The sequence below is a fragment of the Schistocerca piceifrons genome, chromosome X, assembly GCF_021461385.2.
Source record: "Schistocerca piceifrons isolate TAMUIC-IGC-003096 chromosome X, iqSchPice1.1, whole genome shotgun sequence".
Classification (NCBI taxonomy): domain Eukaryota; kingdom Metazoa; phylum Arthropoda; class Insecta; order Orthoptera; family Acrididae; genus Schistocerca; species Schistocerca piceifrons.
Genome location: NC_060149.1, coordinates 128,082,879 through 128,110,574, shown reverse-complemented (window position 1 = coordinate 128,110,574; position 27,696 = coordinate 128,082,879). Strand labels below are relative to the sequence as shown.

The 27,696-nt window shown below is 43.1% G+C and overlaps 1 protein-coding gene across 1 annotated transcript in view; it reads left to right on the top strand.

Moving 5' to 3' along the window:
- Nucleotides 1-27,696, top strand: part of LOC124721836 (endoplasmic reticulum protein SC65-like) — a 452,431-nt gene that overhangs the window by 370,777 nt on the left and 53,958 nt on the right. The window contains exon 6 of the mRNA XM_047246962.1: nt 14,195-14,311. Coding sequence (XP_047102918.1) covers nt 14,195-14,311 — 117 coding nt within the window. The remainder of the gene's footprint in view (nt 1-14,194; nt 14,312-27,696) is intronic.

Genomic DNA, 27,696 nt, shown 5'->3' with positions numbered 1-27,696 from the left:
AGCGTTAATGCGGTGGAGGTTACATTTTCCTAACATAGTCCACCGACTACACACGCATGTTGTGCTTTGTCCTGTACATCGCTGATGATAAAAGTGAGACATATACGTAACAAATACTAAACATCTCAGAAAAATGTCTTCTTCAAGTTGTAGATAGTACCTGCAGTAGTCCAGAAAATACTTCATTTCTCACTTCGACTCAGGTAAAAGAATAATTTGACAGTACGACGCAGCAGTAACTACATAAAGGCTACTACAGTGTTGTACACAGTATTATTATTATTACTATTACTATTGTTATTACTATTAGTGGCTGTGGTCAGACACAAAACATTAACAGCCTGAAGTCCTCAAATTTCTGTCAGTTCAGAAGTAAGGAGTGCCGCAATCAAATGATTTACGAGCAGTAAGTATAGTGCACACATTTTAACTTCGTTGATTTTTTTGTTTTAAATGGGGTTGCAGTGTGCAGCTCAAGCAAGTGCTGCAATGGAGATGAGTAATGCAGCAGAAACATGTTTTATAAAAAGTGTGTGCCCTCACTGTGGATAGTTAGCTTTCTTACCTGAGAAGGAGTTGTGGGTGGCACTTGCGATGCACCTCGAATTTCTTCATCATTCATTCTAACACATACACACACACACACACACACACACACACAAAGTAAATATCATTCATCTTTCGTCATTTTAAAAATAAAAGTGTTCCAAGAAAAGTCTTTCATTCTACAGTTTAGTTAGGTGCTAAAGTCGGTGATAATGTGGGGGAGGGCGGGGGGGGGGGCAACAGACGGAAGGGGGGGGAGGGAGGGCGGAGCTACTAGCACATATCCAAGGATGATCAAAATCCGTGGTTAACAGATTTGGTAGTCCCCTTTAATACACATTTTATGGAGACCGCGCGCAAGCTTTTCTTTGGTACATCCAGTAGGCTGTTTGTCTTTGTGAGGGTTTATAAATGGTATTAACTTTCTGTTCGCGTAGCTCTGTGGTCATCCTTGGCGCTGTGTCAACAACGATCAATTTTACGTTTCTTTTGTCAGTTATTTGCGCGATACCTGGGCGTCGTCAGCGGCGCATCTTTTTTCCTGCTCTGATAATCGCTGATCCAGAACGTTTCGTATTGGTGACAAAGTTTTGCTGCTAAGCTCTCCTTATCACACGGACGAAAGTTAGCTTTGAGCGTCTCGTAAACACGAGGAACGACACTGGACAGTGAATTAATTCGGTATTCTTCTGAATCAGAATACCCGGACGGAAATTTGAACCATGCTCCTCTCGTCGGTTACTACACAACATTTCTCGGTTCACCATAATTGGAAGCTCAATGGACAGTAATCGACAGCATTATATCCTGCTGAACGAAATTGACATAATAACCGGACACTACAATAGAGAGGATTAGTCTACAAAGCGTTTAAGTGTTTGGGAGACATATTGTCACAAATGGCAAAAATATACGAGGGTTGGAACTTAAATAGTGGCACCTATTTATTTACAGCTCGTACAAAACAGATACGTGTTTCAAAGTTTTACTGACCTTCAAAGTAGTCACCAGCATTGTGTATAACCCGTTGCAAGCGATGTGGAAGTTGTAGGAAACTCGTATCAGTGACAGTTGTGTTGACAGTTCGAGCGGCTCAGTCTATTGCCCGACGAATTTTTATCAGTTCTGAAGCGAATGCCGTGAAGTGTTCCCTTCAGTTTAGAAATCGAATTGAACTTACGAGAGCTTAAGTCAGGGAAGTGCAGTAGGTGGTATAGCACTTAGCAGCTCCATCAGTCAAACAAGTCAGTAACAGCTTGCACTCTACGTGCTTGAGCATTGTCCTACAAAATGATGGTCAGGTCCTGCAGAATGTGTCATCACGTCTGTCTCTATGCTGTTCATTTTTGGAACACAACCTATGACCAGCTTAGAGACAGAAGTGATGACACTTTCTGCAGGATGCTACAAATCCGTATGGCAATAGACCGCGCTGCTCGAACTATCAACACAACTGGCACTGCTAAGAGTATCCTACAACTTCCACATCGCTGGCAACGGGTTATACACAATGCTGGTGACTACTTTGAAGGTCATGAAAACTTTGAAACACGTGTCTATTTTGTACGAGCTGTAAATAAATAGTTGCCACTATTAAAGTTCGAACCCTCGTATATGACATAAAGAGGATCGCTTAAAGGAAATATGGATTACGTCAACTAAACTCTATGCTCGTTAGCACGTATGTAACGAGAAATATCGAACATATTACCATCTACAAGAGATATTACCATCTACAAGAGAGTAGTTGAAAGTTAGAGCAGAGACCTGGGAACTGAAGAAAAGCCAACGTAAAAGATTACTTGAGCAAGAAATGAACGTCTGCATGCGAAGCAGTGTATTTCGATTGTGGATTGTGTGTGAAGCAACGCCGTAGGAAAATATACATGAGAGTAGAGGCGATAGTAATAGAGAAGATAGAAAGGAAACGTCCATTCTGGTGCGGGCGCCTCAGAGGATGAATCAAAGTAGATGGTCGACAATAGTATGTGTCTTCGTCGACGACGTCGTCGTCGTCCCACTACCCCCAGAGAAAAGGAAGCCGTAGGCGCGGACGTCGGCACATAAACTGGGATAAAGATGTTTGTGATACGGAGTCCGCAAAAGGAGCGCTGGAAGGAGACTCGTAAGATAATAGCAACTGGAAGTCGGGGAACTAGAAGCGGCTACGGCCGTAGAACATTCGCACGATGAAGATGATAAAGAGGAAGAGGAGGAACGAATCACTCGCAGACTGCACTGTCGCAGGCTTCGATAGCTTATATGATAGAGCATTCATTGCCATAGAGAGAGCTTCTATGTTCGAGTCTCAGACCGCCAGATAATTTTTATAAGCTTTGAAAAATAATTTCAAGCCACATTGTGTCGCAGAATGGAGAAGTGTCATTTTAAATCGAAAACAGTCTACTATCTCTAACTCAGTAACCACCAGACGTTAAATCTGAAGACACAAACATAAAACCATAATTGCGTGATTGTCACTCCCCAAAATGCCATGCATTCAGTAGGTTCGTGATAAAACTGGACGACGTTGATACACACTTCCATTGTTCGCATGTCAAGTTGCTTTTGCGTTTCATTTGCCGTTGTCACTTCAGATTACAAGTCCACTCTACTTGTGCAGTTATTGTTGCCTAGTTTTTCGACTTACCTCTGCCGCTAATCGTGTTCTATCTTCTTTCCCGTATGCTATCTTGCAACTGCTGGATAATCAGAAATAGAGGAAAGAGGTTATATATACACACATATGTAAACAGATTACTCATTATTTAAATTATAATTATTGTGCCATAATGAGGTTGCCTTTCTACTTAAGTACCCACGAGAAAGAAATTTAAAGTCCTAACAAAGCGCAAGAAACAACATGATTCCTTTAAGAAGTAAGGTGGTGTAGCTGTTCCGACACAAGAGACATAATCAGGAGACTTAGGGTTCTGATCCGTGTTCGACCGAAGTGATGTAGATTTTACGTTTCTAATGACCTGAGCTACAATGGAACTTGAGGCCAACCTTCCTCACTCTTTGCATTATTGCGGACTTCCATATCCCAAATTTTACTTGCTTTTTGCCTAATTAGTTTCCTTTAGAAGCGAGGGTCGCCTTTCGTTGTTCCAATCAACATTCTAAAAGTATATGGTTACTACATGGTGTTTCAGGATTCAAATACTCTGTGAGGTATGACTGTCCACATGCATGTCATTTTCTTGTCGGGAAAAGTACAATTTTATCCTGTCGTGTATGCGCTGTGTGCACAATTGAGGGCATAGAGCACTTACGAAATCGCTGGAAAAATTACTTCTTGCTGTGCGCTGCCGTCTCTGATTGCAACATGACCGAGCTCCAGCACGAGCATAGTTTGCTGTCAAGTTTGTGAAATACTGGAGCTGTCGAATGGGACCTACTGCTTGGTTAGAGCGCTCGTCTTGTTAAACGCCCCCTTGATTATTTTTTCGCGGGTTAGGGGTGGGAGAAATCTGAAGAGTATAATGGACGATTTTCTAATTGCCAGAAGAGCTGAAATGTCCCCTAACCCGTGAGACATATCACGAAATGAAATACACTGAAGGAAAAGGAATGTTTTACACCATTAACGTCTTGAAATGTAGAAAGAAGAATAGGCACGGGGCCTTCCAGAAAGACGGCACCACGAGAAAATCGTAGGACTGTTTCAGTGGCTCTGATGAATAGACGGATGACAACAACTGAAAGCCGTTAATAGGTTACAGGCAGAGTGTGACCAGAACTGTTGGGAACAGATTACGGGAAGCTGGGATGAGATCTTCGGTTGCTATCGGTTTTTTACCACCGACACCTCACCATAAACAACACTGACTTGCGTGGTGTAGAGCCAGACTCAACTGGGGCATCGAGTGATATTCTGTGGTGTTCAGTGGTGAGACTCGCTTCTGTTTGTGGTGGTCAGAGCGAATCTCGAGTTCCATACCTTTCCGTCTCCTGGATTCACGGTCTAGGCTCTAGGGGCCAGTTGTGCAATGAAGGCTGAATGCTCGCCAGTGTGTGGCAAGAGTGGTAAACCATATTGTCATCACCCTCATGACCAGGGTACCAAACGGCATATTCCAGCAGGATAATACAGTCTCCCACTCTGCAGTTCACACCATAAACACTTTAAGGAATGCATGGATCGTTGGTTTTGCCTACCCACTCTCGCACAGAGCTTATATGGTATGCAATGGGAAGACCTATAGATTCGTACCAGCCTTCAGCAAGAAATCTTATGAACTGACACAGCATGTGTTTCAGGCATGGTAGAAATCTTTCAAAATGCTTCCTCAGAAAATTATTTTGAACTAATGGCTCGGGAGCCCATTCGAAGTGTAAATGGTTGCGAAAACTCACTTGACCTCTTTATAACAAATAACCCTGAGCAAATAGGGGGCATCATGACGAATACAGGAAATAGTGACTACAACGTTGTTGTAGTGACACTACATACTGTAACTTCAAAAGCTACCAAAAATAAACGTAAAATACATCTGTTGAAAAAAGCAGATAAAAAATCGTTTGACGCCTTCCTAAGAAACAGTCTCCACTCCTTCCAGTGTGACTATGTAATCGTAGACCAGATGTTGTTTAGATTCGAATAAATAGTATCGGCGGCAACTGAGAGATATATACCAAACAAACTTATAACAGATGGAAGTGATCCACCATGGAACACACAACAGGTCAGAAAATTGTTGCAAAAGCAACAAAAAAAGCGTGTCAAATTGTAAAGAAAGTGAAACCCACAAGGTGGACGAAGTTTTACAGAAGCTCGATATTTAGCGCGAAATTCAATGCGAGATGCTTTTAACACTTTCCGCAACGAAATTCTCACTCGAAATCTGGCAGAAAATCCAAAGATATTTTGGTCGTATGCAGAATACACCGGCGGAAAGACACAATCACTACCTTCATAGCGCGGTAACAACGGTGATGTCACGGACGATAGTACCACTAAAGCAGAGTTACTAAACGCAGATTTCCGAAATTCCTTCGCAAAAGAAGACGAAGCAGTTATTCAAGAATTTGAATCTAGAACATCTGCCACCATGAGTAATTTAGAAGCAGATATCGTCGGTGCAGCGAAGCAGCTTAAATCGCATGATAAGAAAAGGCGTCCGGTCCACATTGTATATCAGCGCCCGTGCAAATTCCCAATTTTTTCACAGTCCAGTTTTTTCCACAGTCCATTCCAGCCACAGTCACGAATGATGATGATGATTAAATGATGACGACAACACAAACATACAGTCCCCGGGCAGAGAAAGTCCCCAACAAGGTCGGGAATCGAACCCGGGACCCCGTGATCCAGAGGTAGCAGCGCTAGCCACTAAACCACGAGCTGCGGACATGTATATCAGTCAGGTCCCTTTCGTAACGTGCTGATACAATAGGTTCTTGCTTAGCAATCATACACAACCGCTCGCTCGTCGATAGATCTGCGTCCAAAGACTGGAAAATTGCACAAGTCACACCAGGACTCAAGAAAGGAAATAAGAGTAATCTGTTGAATTACTGACCCATATGGCTAACGTCGATTTGCAGTAGTATTTTGGAACATATCCTGTGTTCCAGCATTATGAACTACCTCAAACAAAACGATATATTGACAAACACCCGACATGGATTCAAAAAATACCGTTCTTGTGGGACACAACTAGCTCTTTAGTCTCTTGAAGTAATCAGTGCCATCGGCGGGTGATGTCAAATTGATTCCACATTTTGCGATTTCCAGAAGGCTTCTGACATCATGCTTCACAAGCGACTTCTAATCAAATTGCGTGCCTATGGAGTATCGTCTGAGATGTGAGACTAGATTCGTGATTTCCTGTCAGAAAGGTCACAGTACGTATTAAACACCGAAAGATCATCGAGTAAAACAGAAATGTCACTGATAAAAAGTAATTTCCGTGCAGTTGTCATTCGTTCTACGAAATCTATGGACAGCTCATACGCGTAAGGTATAACCGACGAGTTACGAAGTAAGAAATAAAAAGAACTTCTGAATATGCTCTACGATTCTTCAAAATTGGTCAATAAAGTTTCGAAGCATCTTGTATATGCAGAACAATTTTACAATACCTCTCTAGTACATTATTTGTTGGTAGTACATACTTGCAACTCGATCGCAGGTATTAACTATTTATCTAATCTACAATACTACTGTTTGTTGCTCCTCATTAGCGTCTGTGTTCTATTTCGGTAGCTGCTGTATGATACGTGTGCTGTTAATACAGTCTGACTACGAGATATTCATTCAAAGCACATAGTTCCTTTAAGTATTAAACATAAATGCTGTTTCTCTCAGCCCACAGTCGAAACACTGACGTCAACAGAAAATGTACCTTTTTAGTGAAGTGGGGAGTGAAGGTAGGTTAGAGTTACACTTCTTCAGAAAATGGTTCAAATGACTCTAAGCACTATGGGACTTAACATCTGAGGTCATCAGTCCCCTGGACTCAGACCTACTTGAAAATAACTAACCTAAGGACATCACACACACCCATGCCCGAGGCAGGATTCGAACCTGCGACCGCAGCAGCAGCGCAGTTCCAGAACTGAAGCGCCTAGAACTACTCGGCCACAGCGGCCGGCAGCTACACTCCTCAATGACATCTAAGTCGTCAGAGACGGAGCAGCTGCTTATTCGAAGAAGCGTGTAGGAAAGAATCCAACATGCTGTCTAAAGGAACCATTGAAACAATCATTTAAAGCGATTTCGGGAAACCACGAAAATTCCAAATCGTGATGGCCGAACGTGAATTCGAACCCAGCTCTTTCAGGATACGAGTCCTGTGTTTCAAGCAGTGCGCACACTCGCTCGGTGGTAGAGGAGTATGAATTTAACTGGATTTCAGCGCTGTTCAAAATTCAGGCACTATGTAAAGAGCGAAAATAAAGTGAAGAGATCATAAGATAAGAAACACACACTTTCTCTGTGGGGCTCTTGCATTCCTCTTGCCTTTTACCAGTCTTACAGTGATTGCCAAAAATAGATTAAACATTTCGCCGGCAAAGAAACTTTCAATTTTTTCTTGTTACCTCCATACGATCTCTTTCTAGATATTTACATGATTTTCTCTGACACTAATATGGTGTTTGAATATCTTTCTAGAAACAATACAAACATTCTGATCTACCCTGAGGTGACATAAGTCATGAAATAGCGATATGCACATGTAGAAATGGTGGTAACATCACGTGCGCAAGGTACAAAAGCGCAGTGAATTAGCGGAGCTGCCGTATGTACTCAGGTGATTCATGTGAAAAGGTTTCCCTCTGAAACGATACATGACCTGTATTTTTAGATTCCGAGACTACTGGAATCTGTTTCGAATGCCAATGGCCGAACGCTGTGGCCGAGCGGTTCTAGGCGCTTCAGTCCGGATCCGCGCTGCTGCTACGGTCGCAGGTTCGAATCCTGCCTCGGGCATGGATATGTGTGATGTCCTTAGGCTAGTTAGGTTTAAGCAGGTCTAAGTCTAGGGGACTGATTACCTCAGATGTTAAGTCCCATAGTGCTTAGAGCCATCTCAATGCCAATGGTTTCCCTAATTCGTATAAGGCATGGTAATGTGCTTTGTCTCTGGTGTTCCTATACTTTTTTCCACATGCTGTACGTGTTTTGCTAATTTTATGTCTTACAAGTCACGTTGTTACAAAACTGTACATAATCGAAAACAGATGTAGTTATGTATGTTTCATCGCCCAAAAACTCGTGGGATTAGGCTATTACCTAACAAAAAATAATCAAATATTTATTTTCTTTGGGCTATGTAAGCTTGAGAGGCACCCACATGCCTTGCTCATATTGTGGCATCAAGCAGTCAGGCCTGCAAGATGAGTGGTCTGCCAAGCGAGTGGATTCATTTTTTATTTATCAAGTAACATGAGCTCTAGTACTCACAATTAAGTTGCAAATTATTCTCCTGTTTGAATATTAACCAACGGAAACGGATAACGCACACCTGACTATTAAAAATTTAGACAACTCTGATTGTTCACTACGCACTGGCAATACCACATTTTCGTTCTTATTCAACGGCTTTGATCAACACGTGGCCATCGCAATGAAAATGAATGGCGCACACATTATAAATTCTGGGTATCATGGCAACATACTATTCGAAAGAAAAGGCCACCAATCTTTTTCTTTTCACTATCTTATTTATTCCGATAAATTCTATAACCTAAACACACAAATTCTATACCCTACAACAATAACACATGATAAATTCCGCCCAGTGGGCATGGCTTTACATTGGTGATTCTCTATCTTATGGTCTCGTAATTGTTTAACGCTACAGTGCACTTTCTGGATAGGATGGTGGATCTTTTGCTATATCTCACACTTCGACTCTCACACCCATCATTACGAAAATTTCCTCCAGACCGAGCGGTACAAAAAGGAACATGCATAACCCACTGCCTCTGAAACTATCGTGTTACTCTCCCATGTCAACCACACATACTTAAATTTCATGAAATACATCACACTGGCAACATACAATACAAAGAATAGTCACAACGTTATAATCACATCACTTTCAGCTTTCCCACTTCAATTAGTATTTATCCCAGTTTCACACGACACTGCCCCACTTTGTAACGTTTCTTTCCTACTACGAACTCTGAAGGATATATGCACGTCTTCCTGTGCAATGCAAGCCAAGTGGCGTTGCTGGATAGACGGCTGACTCACCTTGCTTCTCTCTCAGAGCATTATAGTTTGAATCAAGCGTCACACGGAAACATAACACGCAAAATAATACTGTATTAAGGACATATTCATCACACACGCGAGTCCTCAACTGATACCATGGACGAGTACTTCTCCTTATCCTTTGTCTCATACACAGATTGAGACTCACACAGTACTCACCACGTGGAAGTACTCGTCTCTAATTTCAAGTCCTGCACACGCCATTTCTTAAATATTTTCAACTTATAGTACACATGCCCGTAATTCAACTTAACTTATGCACTCGGAAGTATTTCAACTTATTGCTACACGTGGTTTCATTGTGACCGTTGGTCACTTCCGAAGATTACTACAATCCCCTTAATATTACCTGCCTGACATTTAATTCTCCCCACAAAAGTTCCTGAAATAGAGAAATTATTATTCCAAACTATTCTTAAGTATTTCACATGCATACCATGTCTCCACTCTTTTGTCTTTACGGAGCACACCTAAGACAGGTCTTACCAACACAAGACCCAGCGGCAGAGTGCTGAAACATGGCCGATCTCGCACCTCTGCCGAAGTGGGGGAGCACCATGCTACCCACTGGTCAGCCACATTTCAGGCGCTCAAAGCTCCGGTAAATTTCATCTCTTTGGTTCCACCACAGGTGACCAAAAGATCCTCTCAAAGATGATCATATATTCACATTCACTATCTGCGGTTAGCAGACGACCATACATTCAATCATTTCACAGATCTCACCAAATTGGATGTAGGGATTTATTTTGTGGGAGTGCACATGTGATCAATTAAATAAATAAATTGTCATTCTTTCCCACACTGGTATCCGGCTTCGGTGTATTAAGTGAAATTGAGTTATTATTACAGAAAATATGTTGTTCTGACAAGAATAATGAAGTATGTTGTACCTATTTTCAATGTCGGGCGGTACTGTACCCTTTCAAGCTTACATTATCGTTTACTGAAAACAAGACCATGTACTCTGGTGACCAAAATGTTAGGACGAAAGTAATTCGTGCATGATGTGTCATTGCCATGTAATATAGCTCGATGAATCCTGGACCATATACAGAGAAAATTTGCTACATCATAGTACCGAAGGAAAATGAAAGAAACACGCAACGAGACGAACTGAAATGACACTTTTATTCACATACGATGATTACACTGAAGTCACCGCGAATCCTGATGGTCCCCAGGAGATAATAAACTAGGACATGGTTGTTAATAGGGTTTGGAATCACCGCGGACGGCAGTGCGTGCTCTGGAACGTGATCCCATGCTGACCACAACGTTGGTAAGGAGTTCTTGTGGTAGGACATTCCATTCTTCCACAGCGCGGATGACAACTGCTGGGTGGTCGTTGGTGCATGTGGACGTGCTGAAACATGTCTTCTCATATCATCCCGCCCGTGCTCGATGGGATTTAAGGCGGGGAAACGGGAAGCCAGTTCATTTGCCCGAATATCCTCTCGTTTCAGGAAGTCCTCCACTTGCGCTGTCTGATGCGACCGCAAATTGTCATCCGTAAAAATGAAATCAGGGCCGAATGCAGTCCTGAAAAGGCGTACATGTGGAAGGAGTACAGGGTCATAATGACGTTGCCCGGTAAGTTCACCGTGTTCAAAGATTTGGAGGTCAGAAAGCCCATGTAACATTATGCCGACCTTCACTTTTGTATCCCGTCTGGAAGGCGGCGCGTGGGTCTGCTCCTGCAAACTGAAGGGTAAGCCGAATGTAGGAAGTGAGTAGGAGCAGGAAAAGGTGAAAATCTCTCGGTACTGCTCTTAGAAATGGTTTTACTATATCACAATAATAACTGAATACGTAACTTTGTACGTAGGTGCGAAGCCTTAGACCCGTCGTAGTAGTAGTACATAGTCTCAACAGCAAGCCAACACCCTCTGAGGTTGAAGTGAAGTTTCTAGGCCGTCTGCTCTTGATCAAATGGGCTGAATCTGCAGCGGAGCTCTTAGATCTCAACAGCGCCTGCTAGAGGGCGCTGTCGTCGGTGTCGGTGTTGTAGTGCCAACCTGTGAACTTGCTCCTACGCCGTGGCATCGTAGCTATCGATACCACACACACTATAACACCTGGGCCGCCCAGACGACCTTCACATGGCGAGTTGTGGAAGCACGTAATGCACCCAGGGAAACTGCTGAGCATTGTCACTTGGGCGTTCAAGGTGTTATGGTGTGGGGAGACATGGTGCTGCATGGGCGTAAAGATCTCACCTCCAAATCTTTGAACACGCTACACTCACTGTTCGATGTTATTGTGATACTGCACTCCTTCCCCATATGCATCTTTTCAGAAATTATTTCATTTTAATAAATGACGATACGCTACCGCATCGAATAACGCAGGTGACGAGCCCTTAGGAACGAGAGGATATTCGGCAAATATACTCGTCTGCGATTTAAATCTCAGCGCACACGTGTGGGATCCGAAGGGCAGTTCGTTTCGTGTTATCGCGCAATAGGGGTGAGAGTGTCACTGTTATGATACGCGAATTGGGGTGGCAGTTACTGAAACAAAGGCGGTTTTCTTTGCGGCGAAATCTATTTACGAAATTTCAATCACCAGCTTTCTCGTCCGAATGCGAAAATATTTTGTTGACACCCACCTACGTAGAGAGAAATGGTCATCAAAATAAAATAAACGGAAAGATTTAGGTGTTCCTTTTTCCCATGCGTCATTCGAGAGTGGAATGGTAGAGAAGTAGCATGAAAATGGTTCGATGAACCCTCAGCCAGGCACTTAAGTGTGAATTGCAGAGTAACCATGTAGATGCAGATGTAGATGTAGAGACGTACTGCAGCACGTCCACATGCACCAGCAGCCATCCAGCGGTTGTCATCCGCGCTGATGTAGAAATGGGACGCCTTACCACAATATCCTCTTACCAACCTTGATACCAGCATGAGAGCACGTCGCAGAGCGTGCATTGCCACTCGTGGTGATCACAGACCTTATTAAGGAAGATGCCCACATTTTTTAATGTGCGGCGAACCATCATGAACCGCAGTAACTTCGGTGCGGTTATTGTCTTTGAATAAATGTGTCATTTCTGTTGGTCTCATTGCTTATTGCTTTCGGTTACCTTCTGTACTATTTTGCAACAGCTTTTTCTGTGTACAGTCCGAGTTTCATTGAACTATGTTAGTGCACTGAAGACCACACCGTTTAGCACCCTAAAACACCAATTATCATCATCATCATCGCGCTATGTTACCTGGCAGTGACGAATCATGCGAATGTTAGTTTCCTCTTTAAGTTTTGCACACCTGTGTAGAACTGTGGTTATAGATACAGTGAGTCTCGAGATAATAATCTCTTTTAGCTGTAATAGGCTGCTGAAGTTTGATGCGTGAATTGCGAAGTAAGAGTACTTTTCATGGTGTATATTTCAGCAGGAATAATTATAGCTCTCTTTCGGTTTAGTTATGTTAAACTGTATTTCTTACTGTTAATTACTATGTTTCTAATCACACAAGTACTGGTGATGTGAAATGTGTTAAGTATATACAGGTATGGCCTGTTTAAGTTGTCTGCGGCGTAGAGCGAGCGTAAAGTTTAATGTAAATAAAAGAGTTGCCACCAGCAACCACATCTCCAAACAGTGTTCGTTCCCAGATAAGAAAACTACTAGAAAATCGTTGCAATAGAGCCACAATTGCCTCGCTACTTTCATATCATGTCCATCACACTCCGCCCACCTTTTCACTCTTCTAACCCATCGAATGATTTTGACCAAGTCTCCTCTCGAAACTGGCCATAATAAAAGATGCAAACACCTGAAGGAGCTCCACAGCCGTAGAAACTCTCCGCCATTTAAGCTGAATTTTCACTTTTGGAAACAAGTTAAAGCATTATAGTATGTGTAGTCGGATAACAGGTAGCATCCCGAAGAACTTTGAAGGCAATGTGGCCAAATAGCTATTACTATATGTTTTTCAATGTTCTGCTGGATAGTCGTAGTGAAAGAATAAAACATACGATTACGATGTTGAACTATTGTTTTAAAGACCTTTGCATCCTCAGAAGAGCGTTTCTCCGTATTTCTATTATGAAAGCGAGGAATAAAACTGTTTCCGAGAGCTTAAGATCTAAAATCGTAAAAAATGTTCACACAAACCTTGGCATGTTATATTCCTGAGTATGTGCTCTATACAGCATTGTTGGTTAAAAATTGAAAATCCATAACTACAGCATAAAACAGTTAGGAGACTCATTACGTCGCCCATTTTTTTTAACATAAAAACCAGCATTCATAAAACGCGAAACTGAGAGTCCACGTCAATTACAAAATTAAACGCCGACTTTTCCCCACAAAAATGACAGTTGTCGAACTTGCTATCTAAGATTGATAAAACATAGCTGACTATAAATTTCTTCATGCCGGTAGTAACAGTTAGAACAACCAATATGAAGATTGTCAAATTTGGGAATTCCGGGTATTTCCATAGAACTATCAACGAAATTATGAAGCATTTTTCGTTTGAAACTAGCAGGCAGTTACACGTTTCAGAGAGCTTCGTATTCTGGTATTTTGGTTTCCATGTTAAGGAGAGTTATTCTTTTAGAGGTAAGAATACTGGAAATCTCAATGTAAATAGCAGGTAAAGAGATTGCGCGCTGTGCTTGACGATTATTAAACTAGCTTCGTAATGCAGACAATCGGTTATTACAATACATGTAAACAATAACCTGGTATTTATTCGAGTTGAGCTATTTCTCGCCGCATCTGGTTTTTAACTTATTTTGAAGTGTCTCCTTCTCCTCAAGTACATTGTTACTTTGTCCTGTGCTGATGACAACATTGATATATTTTTAATCAACTGTCCATGTCTCGGACATGAGACTATAATTACTCCACATTACAGTAACATACGATAATAGGAAATAAAATTGTCTGTTCTCTTATTGTTTCAGGAAGCTGTAAAATACATCCTGAGAAAAGAATATGAATCTAAGCTGTTAAACTTCATCGAAACTGACTTCACATTTGACAAGAAAGATGAAATTGAAACATCGGAAAATGAAATAGAGGTAATACCAAAACAAAATTTTTCGATCATTTTCAGATCTGATTACCTTTTAAGTTTAAGAAATACGTGTATCCACTGTTCTGAGTTACTGACTTATTCAAAATTACTACACTGACGCAAAAAAAATCACAACACAAAGAGTGAACTGTGCGACATAAACGAAAGTTGGTAGGCATGTTTCTATATGTGAAAGATGTCTACTCAAATTTCGCGCCAGTCGCGTGAGTGGCGCTAGTAGCGTACTATGAGGATACAAATCAGGTTTGCTTTGAATAAACGGTATAACGGTCGTGAGCGTTAGTTACCCTTGAGATTGTACTTGGTGGTTTGATATTAGTCAAGAATGCCAAAAGGCAAAGACGCCATTATCAAGCCGCGTGGGATTAGCCGAGCGGTCTGAGGCGCTGCAGTCATGGACTGTGCGCCTGGTCCCGGCGGAGGTTCGAGTCCTCCCTCGGGCATGGGTGTGTGTGTTTGTCCTTAGGATAATTTAGGTTAAGTAGTGTGTAAGCTTAGGGACTGATGACCTTAGCAGTTAAATCCCATAAAATTTCACACACATTTGAACATTTTTGAGCCATTATCAACACCTCACTGAGTTTGAACGAGGTCTGGTAATAGGGCTACTGGAAGCTACATATTCCATCTGCGATGTTGCAGAAAGACTTGGCAACAATGTAGCCATTGTACATGGTTGCTGGCAGCGGTGGTCACGAGAATGTATGGTCCAAGAAGATCGGGCTCTGGACTGCCAAGTGGCACTACCGGCCATCGTGCTCGACGTATGACTCTGGCGCATCGTACTGCATGTGCAGCGGCAATCTGAGCAGCATTTGGCAGCATAGTGGCACAACGAGCTATTAAAAATACGTTATGTCAAGGTTAGCTCCATCCTATAACGTGCATTCCACTGACCTCAAACCTAAGCCAAATGCGACTTCAGTGGTGTCAAGCGAGAGCTCATTGGAGGGCAGCGTGGAGGTTTGTTGTCTTTTATGATCATTGCACAATCGGAAGACTTGGAAACTGAAGGAACTGAACTGGAAGATTCTTGGAGATAGACGCAAACTATCCCGAGAAAGTCTGTTAACAAAGTTTTAAGAACCGGCTTTAAATGGTGACTAGGAATATGCTACAATCCCCTACGTATCGCTCGCAAAGGGATCGTGAGAATAAAATTAAGTTAATTACTGAACGCACGAGGCATTCAAACAATTATTCTTCCCGCGCTCCATACGTAAATGGAACGAGAAAAGACCCTAATAACTGGTACGATGGGATATACCCCCTGCCATGCACCTTGTGGTGGCTTGCAGAATATAGATGTAGATGTAATGAACTCGCTTTTGTCAACAGCCCTCACTGACAGAAAAAAATAAAAACAAATGACTTCCAGAATAAGGCAACATATAAATTGCAATATACTCTGTTTACGAAACAAGAACATTGGAATATTCATTTAACGGGCGATATGCAACTATGGGTTACGTTATTATACTGGCACTGCTCGTGTATGAATTACTTCAACACAGAGTGGATAGACGTAATGGGAAGGCAAAGAATATATTTCTAAGGATTTTTCAATTCAAATCTATGAGCATAGAAAAATTGCTTGTATTTTTGGGACTTTCATTGCATTTGGGTAGCGTGAACCTCGTCTGATTACAAGACTGCTAAGAAACAGATCCATTGTTTTCAAATACAAGAATAGCGATGGGCATGGATAAAGGAAACTGTAAGATCGTTCAAAATGGCTCTGAGCACTATGGGACTTAACATCTCAGGTCATCAGTCCCCTAGAACTTAGAACTACTTAAACCTAACTAACCTAAGGACATCACACACATCCATGCCCGAGGCAGGATTCGAACCTGCGACCGTAGCGGTCGCGCGGTTCCGGACTGAAGCGCCTAGAACCGCTCGTCCACCTCGACCGGCTGTAAGATCGTCCTAGGCTCTTTACATCTTTTCCAAATTCCAGCGGTGTGACACCCAAAACCAGATGATCGAGAACACAAGATATGGCCCATTCTAAACTGTTCCAGTAGAAGGATGTGTGACGTGTGATAAGCACGTAGAGACTCATTTAGAGGAATCAGTGATGCTATGGAAGGTGAATGTGATTTAGGAGACATATACGAATCAAAAAGCCTAACTATGGTATCAATATCCCATAGTGAATAATCTGAATGGTTCCTGAAGCTTCTCGATGTGGGAGGAAAAGGAAGAAAAGAAAATTGATTAAGCTTTAACTTCTTGTCGACGATAAGGTCTTTAGAGACAGAACAAAAGCTTTTATTAGAGAAGGATAGAGAATAAAATCGGACGAGCCCTTTCAAAGGTACCATCCCTACATTTGCATTAAGCAATCTTGGAAGACTTCGGAAAACCTAAATCTGAATGGCCGGACAGGGATTTGACTGCCACCTCGCTGAGTTGGCAGCGGGGTGGAGGGGGAGGGGGGGGGGGAGGATTACCATGCTAAAACGTCATTATGCATTTGATGCAGGAAAGTTACTTCCTGGCCGCCTTCATGACCGTACATTTTATAAAATTGTATGTATGTATGCTCCACATCTCCTAAACCACTCGACCGATTTCAGCCAAACTTCGTACACATACCACTTATTGCCTGCAAAGAATCGCGGTGGGGAGGTAAGAATCACCCACCATTCAAACGCGTGGGAATGGAAGTGAGAAAGCAGTGTAGGTCCCAGCGCGCGAATACCCAGACTTTATTCATCCAGTATTTGAGAATGAAAGCACTTAGTGACTTGCAACCAATTTTACACATAATTTCAAACCTTTAAGAAATATTTTCTCGTCGTCAGTCCCACAAAATGATGAAAGGAAAAAAAGTCCCTTACTCCATTTTCGCTTTTCATTTAGTGAAACTGGCGCATGAGGCATGACGTTTTAATTTATTCCTTCTTTTCTACTACTAGTATTAGCAGCACATTTTGCAGATACTATTTATATATATCACATCATGTACCTATAAAGTGATATAATTGTACGATGGACAGATCAGGAGATATGACGTCATAAACACAGCGATTCGTGAAAAACTGCTGCTTCAAGCATGATGTTTAAATTTATTACTTCTTTGCTGCTAACTCTGCTTGCAATACATTTCGCCTTCAGTATCTACATATGTCGTTGAATACCCTACAAAATAATGTCATTGCACGACACATACGTCAGGACGAGGCCCACGGTCTTTCTTGTAGGCTTGAGAAGTGTGAAAACGAAACTGCAGGGCGAAATTCGTTAGACATACAGGTGAACTGTCTGAAATATGTTAAATATATGTGAAATACATATGAAATGTACGTACATGGGCACATCCGCTGGTAGAAAGCTCCTCTTAAACTCCTGGATCGGTTTCCACCAAACTTGGTACACATGCTATTTGCTATCTGGAAACAATTGCGATAGGGGCATGAACCGGTAACCTCTTATTAGGGTATGGGTGATAACGTGGAAAGGGAAGGGGGTAGAAGGAAATGGACAGACAGAGAGGGGAAGGAGGAGATGGGCAAATGAGAAGGAGGGGGAAGTGGACAGAAAAAGAAGAGGAGGAGAGAGACAGAGAGAAGGAGAAGGAAATGGACTGGGAAAGGGAAGGGGAGGAGATGGACAGTGGGAGGAGGAAGCTATGGACTAATAGAATAATGTAATAAATATACTATGTGATCAAAATTATCCGGACACCTGGCTGAAAATGACTTAGAAGTTCGTGGCGCCCTCCATCGGTAATTCTGGAATTCAATATGGTGTTGGCCCACCATTAGCCTTGATGACTGCTTCCACTCTCGCACGCATACGTTCAATCAGGTGCTAGAAGGTTTCTTGGGGAATGGCAGCCCATTGTTCACGGTGTGCTGCACTGAGGAGAGGTATCGATGTCGGTCGGTGAGGTCTGGAACGAAGTCGGGGTTCCAAAACATTCCATAGCTGTTCTATAGGATTCAGGTCAGGATTGTGTGTAGGGCAGTCCATTACAGGGATGTTATTGTCGTCCAACCACTCCGCCATAGGCCGTGCATTATCAACAGGTGCTTGATCGTGTTGAAAGGTGCAATCGCCATCCTCGAATTGCTCTTCAACAGTGGGAAGGAAGAAGGAGCTTAAAACATCAATGTAGGCCTGTGCTGTGATAGTGCCACGCAAAACAATAAAGAGTGCAAGCCCCCTCCATGAAAATATCACACCATAGCACCACCGCCTCCGAATTTTACTGTTGGCACTACACACATTGGCAGATGACGTTCACCGGGCATTCCTGTGTGATGGTCTTGATAGATGTGTGCCTATTACATATTACGACCCTCTTCAACTGTCGGCGGTCTCTGTCAGTCAACAGACGAGGTCGGCCTGTACGCTTTTGTGCTGCACTTATCCCTTCACATTTCCACTTCACTACCACATCGGAAACAGTGGACCTAGGGACGTTTAGGAGTGTGGAAATTTCGCGTACAGACGTATGACGCAAGTGACATCCAATCACCTGCTCACGTTCGGAATGCGTGAGTTCCGATCTCTCACTATGTCTAATGACTACTGAGGCCGCTGATATGGAGTACCTGGCAGTAGGTGACAGCACAATGCACCTAATACGAAAAACGTATGTTTTTGGGGGTGTCCGGATACTTTTGATCACATAATGTATGTACATGGGCAATCCCGGGTGCTCAGCTAGTTTACGTGAATAATGGTTACAGTAACTTCGATGCGAAAACAAAATACTATTGCTCACTATTTTGATACCGTGAGAATTTGTTACTGGGAGAATTGATGAGAGGCTCATTCAGAATTTATGTATCTGCCTTCGTGATAGTGATTCAGTGTTTCGTCGTTTGTGCTCCATCGTTCACGTGAGTCATTTCTGTCGTCTATGTTCGTATACGAGTGCTGAACGTTTTTTTAATTCACTGCGCCTGTGAACGGCTACATGTTTTTTACTTTGTGTGTCTACTGTCTTTCATCCACCGTTTTCTTTTGTTTTCCTGTGTCTTCATGTGTACTACTTGTAATATCTGTGGCCGAAGAGCGGCGAAGTTTGCCGCTGCCGGCCTACCAGTATCAGGTATCAAAATAACAATAAAGAAAAAAAATGTATCTATATGCAGGAGTACCCAACAAACGAGATTAAGTCAACTCGAAAGGACTACCGATCGTAGGTATGTTAGTTTGGGACGGATAAGCAGGTCAGTATTAAACGTATTACGTGAACGAGAGACGATCTGCTAGCCTGAAGTTCTATTCTTCCATGTAATTCACAAGATAGTTTTGAAATGACATTACTCTGCCAACAAACACTCGCATAGCAAAATGATGGTGTATGAAGGCAGAATAAAAACGGACCGCTTCCGGCAATGAAGATTCCAAGAGCTATGAGAAAGAGAGCTCATAAGCAAACAGACGTTGAGCAAAAGCGGAATTATCCGACAGAAAACAACAAATAAAGGAAAACAAATAATGAGAAAAGATATGTAAAATCTCTACAGAACACTGTAAGCTTCCCGACTCTATGCCGGAGTGTAGAGATCGCCCAAATAAAACTGGATTCTGTTTTAACTGCTGTACATTTACGCACATGCAGCAAACATCTGGAAACTTTTCGCGATTAAAAACGTATTCCTCATATTCGTGCACAAAACTGTGTTCTTTCGTACGTATAATATCTGATTTTATTTCTTTCAGTAAATAACCGATGTTTGTTGAGCTGTTTTCGTAACCTGTATTTATACTTTGCCAGTGATGCGCATGTTTCTCTTGTTTGCGTTCCATATTGTTTGTATTAGCAATAAATGTGTTGAATCCGGGGAGTTTTCGAAACTGTTTTAAGTAACGCATATGATACTTATAGTCGGCAGACAGCATGCAGCCTTCATCAGATGACCCAGTTGTATTTTCTGCATCTGGCTTCATATCGTCTTTAGAAATTACACAGGGCATCTGAAAAAGATTTCGAATGTCTATATCTTCAACACGAATGAAGATACAAACTTGGGCTGAATTTTACCTTACGAATACTACTATAAAGCTTTTACTTTCAAAAGGGCCATACGGTTAAAAAAGATACATCTTTTAGATACGTACGCATAAAACCTTGGGGTACTTTTTCCAATTACGTTTAGGAGCAATACTTTTATTTTCTATTCACTAATATTCAATGTGCCCTCCTCCGAAATTATGACAAACATCGAGACGATGGTCAAACTCTTCCCATATTTTTGTGAGCATGTCTGGATTCAGTGCAACTGTTATGTAGCGTCGCATTTCATCCAAAGTTGTTGTAAGGGGAAACATATAGACTGAGTCTTCCACAAACCACGACAAAAAATTACATACTTTGACTTCAGGTGACGTTGGAGGCCAATGGCGCAATTAAAGACCCCTACGCCTCTTCCGGAAGATCCTACATTGACGCAACTCACTGCTGATAAACGACCTTACATGCAGGTGGTGCTCCGTTCGTTTGAAAAATGAAATTTTCGGCATGTCCTCCCAACCGAGGGAAAAGCTCTCCAGCATATCCATGAGTCCCATAACCGCTACGTAAATCTTTTCTCGGGAAATGGCGCAAAACACCTAAAACTTTGGAGAGTCTCTCTCGTGGCTGACCATGGTAGTGGCTGCTGTATTCCCCACACTCTTACGTTGAGGCGGTTCACTTTACCGGTTAATCCTTTAAGTGACAAAATGACCTAGCCAGCACAACAATGAAATACGTGTCAGTACGTGCTCTTTGCAAATATTCAAAAAATGGTTCAAATGGCTCTGAGCACTATGGGACTTAACATCTGAGGTCATCAGTCCCCTAGAACTTAGAACTACTTAAACCTAACTAACCTAAGGACATCACAGACATCCATGCCCGAGGCAGGATTCGAACCTGCGTGGTTCCGGACTGAAGCGCTTAGAACCGCTTGGCCACCGCGGCCGGCTTGCAAATATTGATCAATAAAACTGTACAATTTATAATGTATTTCTGAGTTCATCATGAGTTATGGGGTAGTAAATATTCATACCAATGATTCAGGAGCGCAAAAGTATACATCGTAGTTTCTCTGACAGGTCTGAAAACACATGTAGGAAATTATCACAGTCAGCTTCTGTTAGCAGGCCGTCAGGAGGAACACATATCGCAAAGGAAAGCGGTTCACAACAGACTTTAGGCCATGTATGTAAATCCACGTTTTCAGCCTCTTGAGTATCAGAGTCAGTTTCACGACGTACATAAACGCTTCTTCAAGCATAGGAAAAGCCTGCCTGATGAATCTGTACTAGACCTTTCACGCGCAGGTTCACTTGACACTGAGTTACCCAGACTACCCTCAGTTGCTTTAGTAGTGTTTGTACAGGTAGAGATAGTAGCTACAACATCTGCATCAGAGTCTGCGTGATCTTCTGTAACCTCTTCCCAGCAGTTCACTATACGATCAGCCAGGACGTCATCTGCCATGGACCTAATGCCACCTTCACGACGCCAGCAAGACATACGGGCCCTGTGGCGTCCGTCACAGAATGGAATTGGCACCATACCTGCATACACAAGTCACCTAATTGTCGTAAATTCCAAAATTTCAGGTGGGGGGGGGGGGGCGGTGGCATGAACTCTGATGCCACGTTCAGTTACATCCCAGATGTGTTAGATCGGGTTCAGATCATCTGCCGAGTTGGGGGGCCAGAACGTCAATCAGAACTCGCCACTGTGTTCCTCGAACCACTCCATCATACACCTAGCCTTGTGACATGATGCATTATCTTATTATGAAGGGTTTTATGTCGTCTGCAATCAGTGTACGATAGTCCTTGCCCGTCATGGTGCCTTGCGCGAGCTCCATTGGACCCACTGATGCCACGTGAATGTTCCCCAGAGCATAATGGAACAGCCGCCAGCTTGTCTCCGTCCCGCAATATAACTGTCAAGGAATTGTTCCCTGGAAAACAACGGATTCGCGCCCACCCATCAACAGGATGAAGAAGATATCGGGATTCATCAGATGCACCACTCTGTCACTGCGCCAACGTCCAGTGCCAATGGTCACGTGCCCATTTCAGTCGTAGTTGCCGATGTAGTGGTATTAACATTGCCACATGCATTGGTCCTCGGCTGCGGAGGCCCATCGTTAGGAGTGTTTGGTGCACTGTGTGTTCAGACACACTTGTACTCTGTCCAGCATTAAAGCCTGATGTTAGTTGCCACAGTTCGCCGCCTGTCCTGTTTTACCAGTCTGCCCAGCCGACGACGTCCGACTTCTACAATGAGGGTGGCCGCCAATCCCACGACGTCTTGACGTGTTTTCGCCTTGTTTTCGCCACGTGTTGAAGGCACTCGCCACAGCAGCCTTCGAACACCAGAATAGTCGTGCTGTTTCCGAAATGCTCGAGCCGAGCCTACGTTCCATCTGCCCTCGATCAAACTCAAATAGATGGCGTTCCTTCCCCGTTCCACACACGGACAGCAAGCTCAGTGGTGCTATATGCACCGTAAATGTGTCTGACTAGAAGTCATTCCTCGCCAGGCGGGTTTATATCGATAGCACGTCGGTGATCATAATGTTCTGGCTGATCAGTGTATGTCGGGCAAGGCGACTTGTGTGACGTCATAAGTTCGTGGGCCCCATATAGATCTAAAAGGAACATTCACAAATGTCATCATGTTCCGTCTGTCTATAAAAACAGCCAAAAATCATAAATAGTATTTCTGTTACATTCGAATATGTACATAAACAGTTTTCGATATGTTTCATTATTTCAATAATGTGCACCGTCAGAGGAAATATTGTATATTATCTCAGCGGCTAATATTTTCTAGATAATTTGTGAAGCAATATTACCTGCAATGTTCATTCTCAATTAGAAGCAGCATTTCACAGCATATAATAAGCACAGTTGCATGTAACTAGGAACTGAATTCACGACATTCTGTTTCCTTCCGTGTATGGCACGGAAAAGAAACTAGCTGTAAATATGCTCACACACGACTCCAGCATTCATTTTATACCTTATAATATAGGAAATGTTACTGTGAATTACGCGTAACAGCGTTTATATCAGGAGATGTCAAGAGAGTAAGTTCACAGGCGATAAAAGCTAGCCGGCCGTGGTGGCCGAGCGGTTCTAGGCGCTACAGTCTGGAACCGCGCGACCGCTACGGTCGCAGGTTCGAATCCTGCCTCGGTCATGGATGTGTGCGATGTCCTTAGGTTAGTTAGGTTTAAGTAGTTCTAAGTTCTAGGGGACTGATGACCTCAGAAGTTAAGTCACATAGTGCTCAGAGCCATTTGAACCATTTTTTGATAAAAGTAACTGAATACAAAACCAACGGTGAAGACGGGTGCCTCACAGACTCTCGGTAAATATTCATAACGTACTCACGTTTTCGCTGATGTCTCAAACCGATGGACTTCGAAATATATAAATGGTATTCACATGTATCAGTGAAACTGTTGTGAACTTGTAAATACCAATCAAACCCGAGTCTCGTACATACTAGGCAGGTGCGTTAAACCTAGTTAACACGACGACACTAGGTTGCAAGCAAATGCGCTACCGGCCACTGCGCATGAACGCCGCGCGTTTCCGCAACTCGTTGGTGGAACAAAACACTTTCGGCGTGTTCCAACTTTGGCGACACTAGTTGCATGAGTTGTGAGGTTATGTATGTTCGTAGAGTGCAGAAAAACTGAAATATGGAGTGGGGAACGGAGAATAATGTTCACTTTTTGGATATCTATGCTTTACATAGGTGTTTGTGAGATTTCAGTGATGCTGATTACAAAAATAAGCAGGATATTGCTGCCGCCCATGTGGGATCATAACATAAATGGTTTGACAGTATCTGAGCTGCAAGGAGAAACATATTGAGTTAGGAGCGAATATGCAACTGAATTAAGAAATGTAATTCTAGCTGTGCCAATGCTCTCGTCTACAAGACTAAAATTCCATCGTTCGATTTGGCCAACTCTTTGTTAAGGAATATTGTTGACAGGAGGGCAGGCTCTAAAAATTCAAGAAGCTGCATTCTTTATTCAATATTCATCTATTTAAAACGTCGGTGCAGTGCTCCCCATTCACATATGTTTGAATTTTGAAATATTGCCACTGTACAGATCTATCTTCAAGAGTGTAGTTTGTAAACTGTTCTCTTCTAAATGCGGCCTGTTTCGAATAATTATTGTTGTTAACGCTAATAATTATTACTGTTAATGTTAATAGTTATTTGTGTTAGCGAAAAAGCGTCATCACCAACTAAAGCCGTATCTTATAGCATGCCGAGTGTTCTCGGTTGTAATATACGATATATGATATGTAATTTCAGTATTGGCGACAGTGCTTCATGCATTACAGTGCCTTTATTCTTCATCGAATAATTAACTCTATTTAGAAGAAACGTGAACAGGTCTGGTGACATTCTAAGATAATTAAAAGAACTTCTTGGATCTTCCGTTATAAATTATTTTATCAAGGATGCTGAGCAACCGAGCTGACGTCTTTTCTTCATCCAGTCACGAATCGAAACACGTTTCTTATTTTTTTTTTCTTATGCAGCGATTCCACGCAACAAGCTCTCCATCAGAACTCGTGCGACGTGCAGCTGCCACAAGTTTCATTTGAGACACGACTCAGGGACCCACAAAACGACGAAACTGAAGTGTACACTGGTGTCGCCGTGTCTACAGTCATACATGAAATCACTTGCATGCAACTCATTCCACGCAACGAGTGGCGCAACCCAATGTTGTCGTGTAAACTAGGATTTAGCCACTAACCCACCTTGGCACAGCAGTTCTCACAACTGACGGATTACGCTGGCACGCGTCCCTGCTCCATTTCAGTCTGTATACACAAAATCTTATCTGTATGAGACCAGTAAAGACTCTGAATCTGTGTCACTTCATTTCTGTAAGTACCTGCTTGTGGGTTTCACGTTGGATCCCCCATTTACGTTCGAAGCTGAGGTGCAGTTCCAGATCATGGAGGGCCTCGACAGCTCTGTTTGTGTGTAAGGGGGAATTTAAAGCAGATTGGGGTGGGAGTGAGAATTTGGATCGAGAGGGGAGGAGTGTCAGATCAATCCGTGCAGGTGTGTGAGTCGCTGTGCCGAGGTGGCTTACAAGGGAACCTCCCCATCGCACCCCCCTCAGATTTAGTTATAAGTTGGCACAGTGGATAGGTCTAGAAAAACTGAACACAGATCAATCGAGAAAACAGGAAGAAGTTGTGTGGAACTATGAAAAAAAATAAGCAAAATATAAAAACTGGGTACTCCATGTGCAGGATAGGCAACATCAAGTATTGCCGGCACGGTAGCTCAGCGTGCTCGGTCAGAGGATTACGTGCTCTCTGTAATATAAAAATCTGAGTCAATCAATCAACAACGAATATAATTGGATGTCTTACGACGTCCGCGCCGAGCAGATGCAACGAACAATAGCGAACAAAATGAGATTTTTTTTGAAAAAAAAAAAAAGGAATATGTGAGCTCAGGAGCGCCGTGGTCCCGTGGTTAGCGTGAGCACTTGCGGAACGAGAGGTCCTTGGTTCAAGTCTACCCTCGAGTGAAAAGTTTAATTTTTTATTTTCACACAATTATCAAAGTTCAGGCACTCACACATAATCAACTTCGCTCTCCAAAATTCCAGGACATGTTCAGAGTTGCTTGGACATATGCAGGATTTGACGGTCTACCCACGGAAAAATTTGAAAACGTTAAAGACATTTGTTTTGACAGAGCACAGGGAAAACTGTGCGACTGTGAAACTGTTGCATTCATTTGTTGCAGTTTATGTGACAAACACTTATGTTTTCATCACTTTTTTGGGAGTGATTATCACATCCACAAGAAAACCTAAATCTGGAAAGGTAGAAGAATCTTTTTACCCACTCGCCAAGTGTACAAGTTAGGTGGGTCGACAACAAATTCCTGTCATGTGACACACATGCCGTCACCAGTGTCGTATAGAATATATCAGTCGTGTTTTCCTGTGGAGGAATCGGTTGACCTATGAGCTTGCGATCAAATGTTTTCGGTTCCCATTGCAGAGGCACGTCCTTTCGTCTACTAATCGCACGGTTTTGCGGTGCGGTCGCAAAACACAGACACTAAACTTATTACAGTGAACAGTGACGTCAGTGAATGAACGGACAGATCATAACTTTGCGAAAATAATGAAATTAAGATTTTCACACGAGGGAAGACTTGAACCAAGGACCTCTTATTCCGCAGGTGCTCACGCTAACCACGGGACCACGGCGCTCTTGAAACGATAGTAACCTTGATGTTGCCTATGCTATGCATGGACTACTCAGTTTTTATATTTTGCTTATTTTTTCATAGTTCCACACAACTTCTTCCTGTTTTCTCGATTGATTTGTGTTCAGTTTTTCAAGGGCTGTCCACTGTGCCAACTTATAACTAAATCTGAGGGGGGTGCGATGGGGAGGTTCCCTTGTTAGTAGCAGTCAGCCTTCAGCGGCGCAGCGGTTCCGACGGTGTTTACGCTCCTGCCGCACGTGTGCGCGAGAAGTGTTTACGTTTAAGTGTGTAGCGGTGTGCCGCAGTAATACATAGAACGAATCATGACCTTATCGTTCCGCAAATCTACACTGAAATTTAGTTTTGTTAACGAATATGCTCGACCGAAGGCTTACGAGATAGAACGTTATTTACGGGACGAGGTAAAAATCGAACCTGACGTTCTACACTCCTGGAAATGGAAAAAAGAACACATTGACACCGGTGTGTCAGACCCACCATACTTGCTCCGGACACTGCGAGAGGGCTGTACAAGCAATGATCACACGCACGGCACAGCGGACACACCAGGTACCGCGGTGATGGCCGTCGAATGGCGCTAGCTGCGCAGCATTTGTGCACCGCCGCCGTCAGTGTCAGCCAGTTTGCCGTGGCATACGGAGCTCCATCGCAGTCTTTAACACTGGTAGCATGCCGCGACAGCGTGGACGTGAACCGTATGTGCAGTTGACGGACTTTGAGCGAGGGCGTATAGTGGGCATGCGGGAGGCCGGGTGGACGTACCGCCGAATTGCTCAACACGTGGGGCGTGCGGTCTCCACAGTACATCGATGTTGTCGCCAGTGGTCGGCGGAAGGTGCACGTGCCCGTCGACCTGGGACCGGACCGCAGCGACGCACGGATGCACGCCAAGACCGTAGGATCCTACGCAGTGCCGTAGGGGACCGCACCGCCACTTCCCAGCAAATTAGGGACACTGTTGCTCCTGGGGTATCGGCGAGGACCATTCGCAACCGTCTCCATGAAGCTGGGCTGCGGTCCCGCACACCGTTAGGCCGTCTTCCGCTCACGCCCCAACATCGTGCAGCCCGCCTCCAGTGGTGTCGCGACAGGCG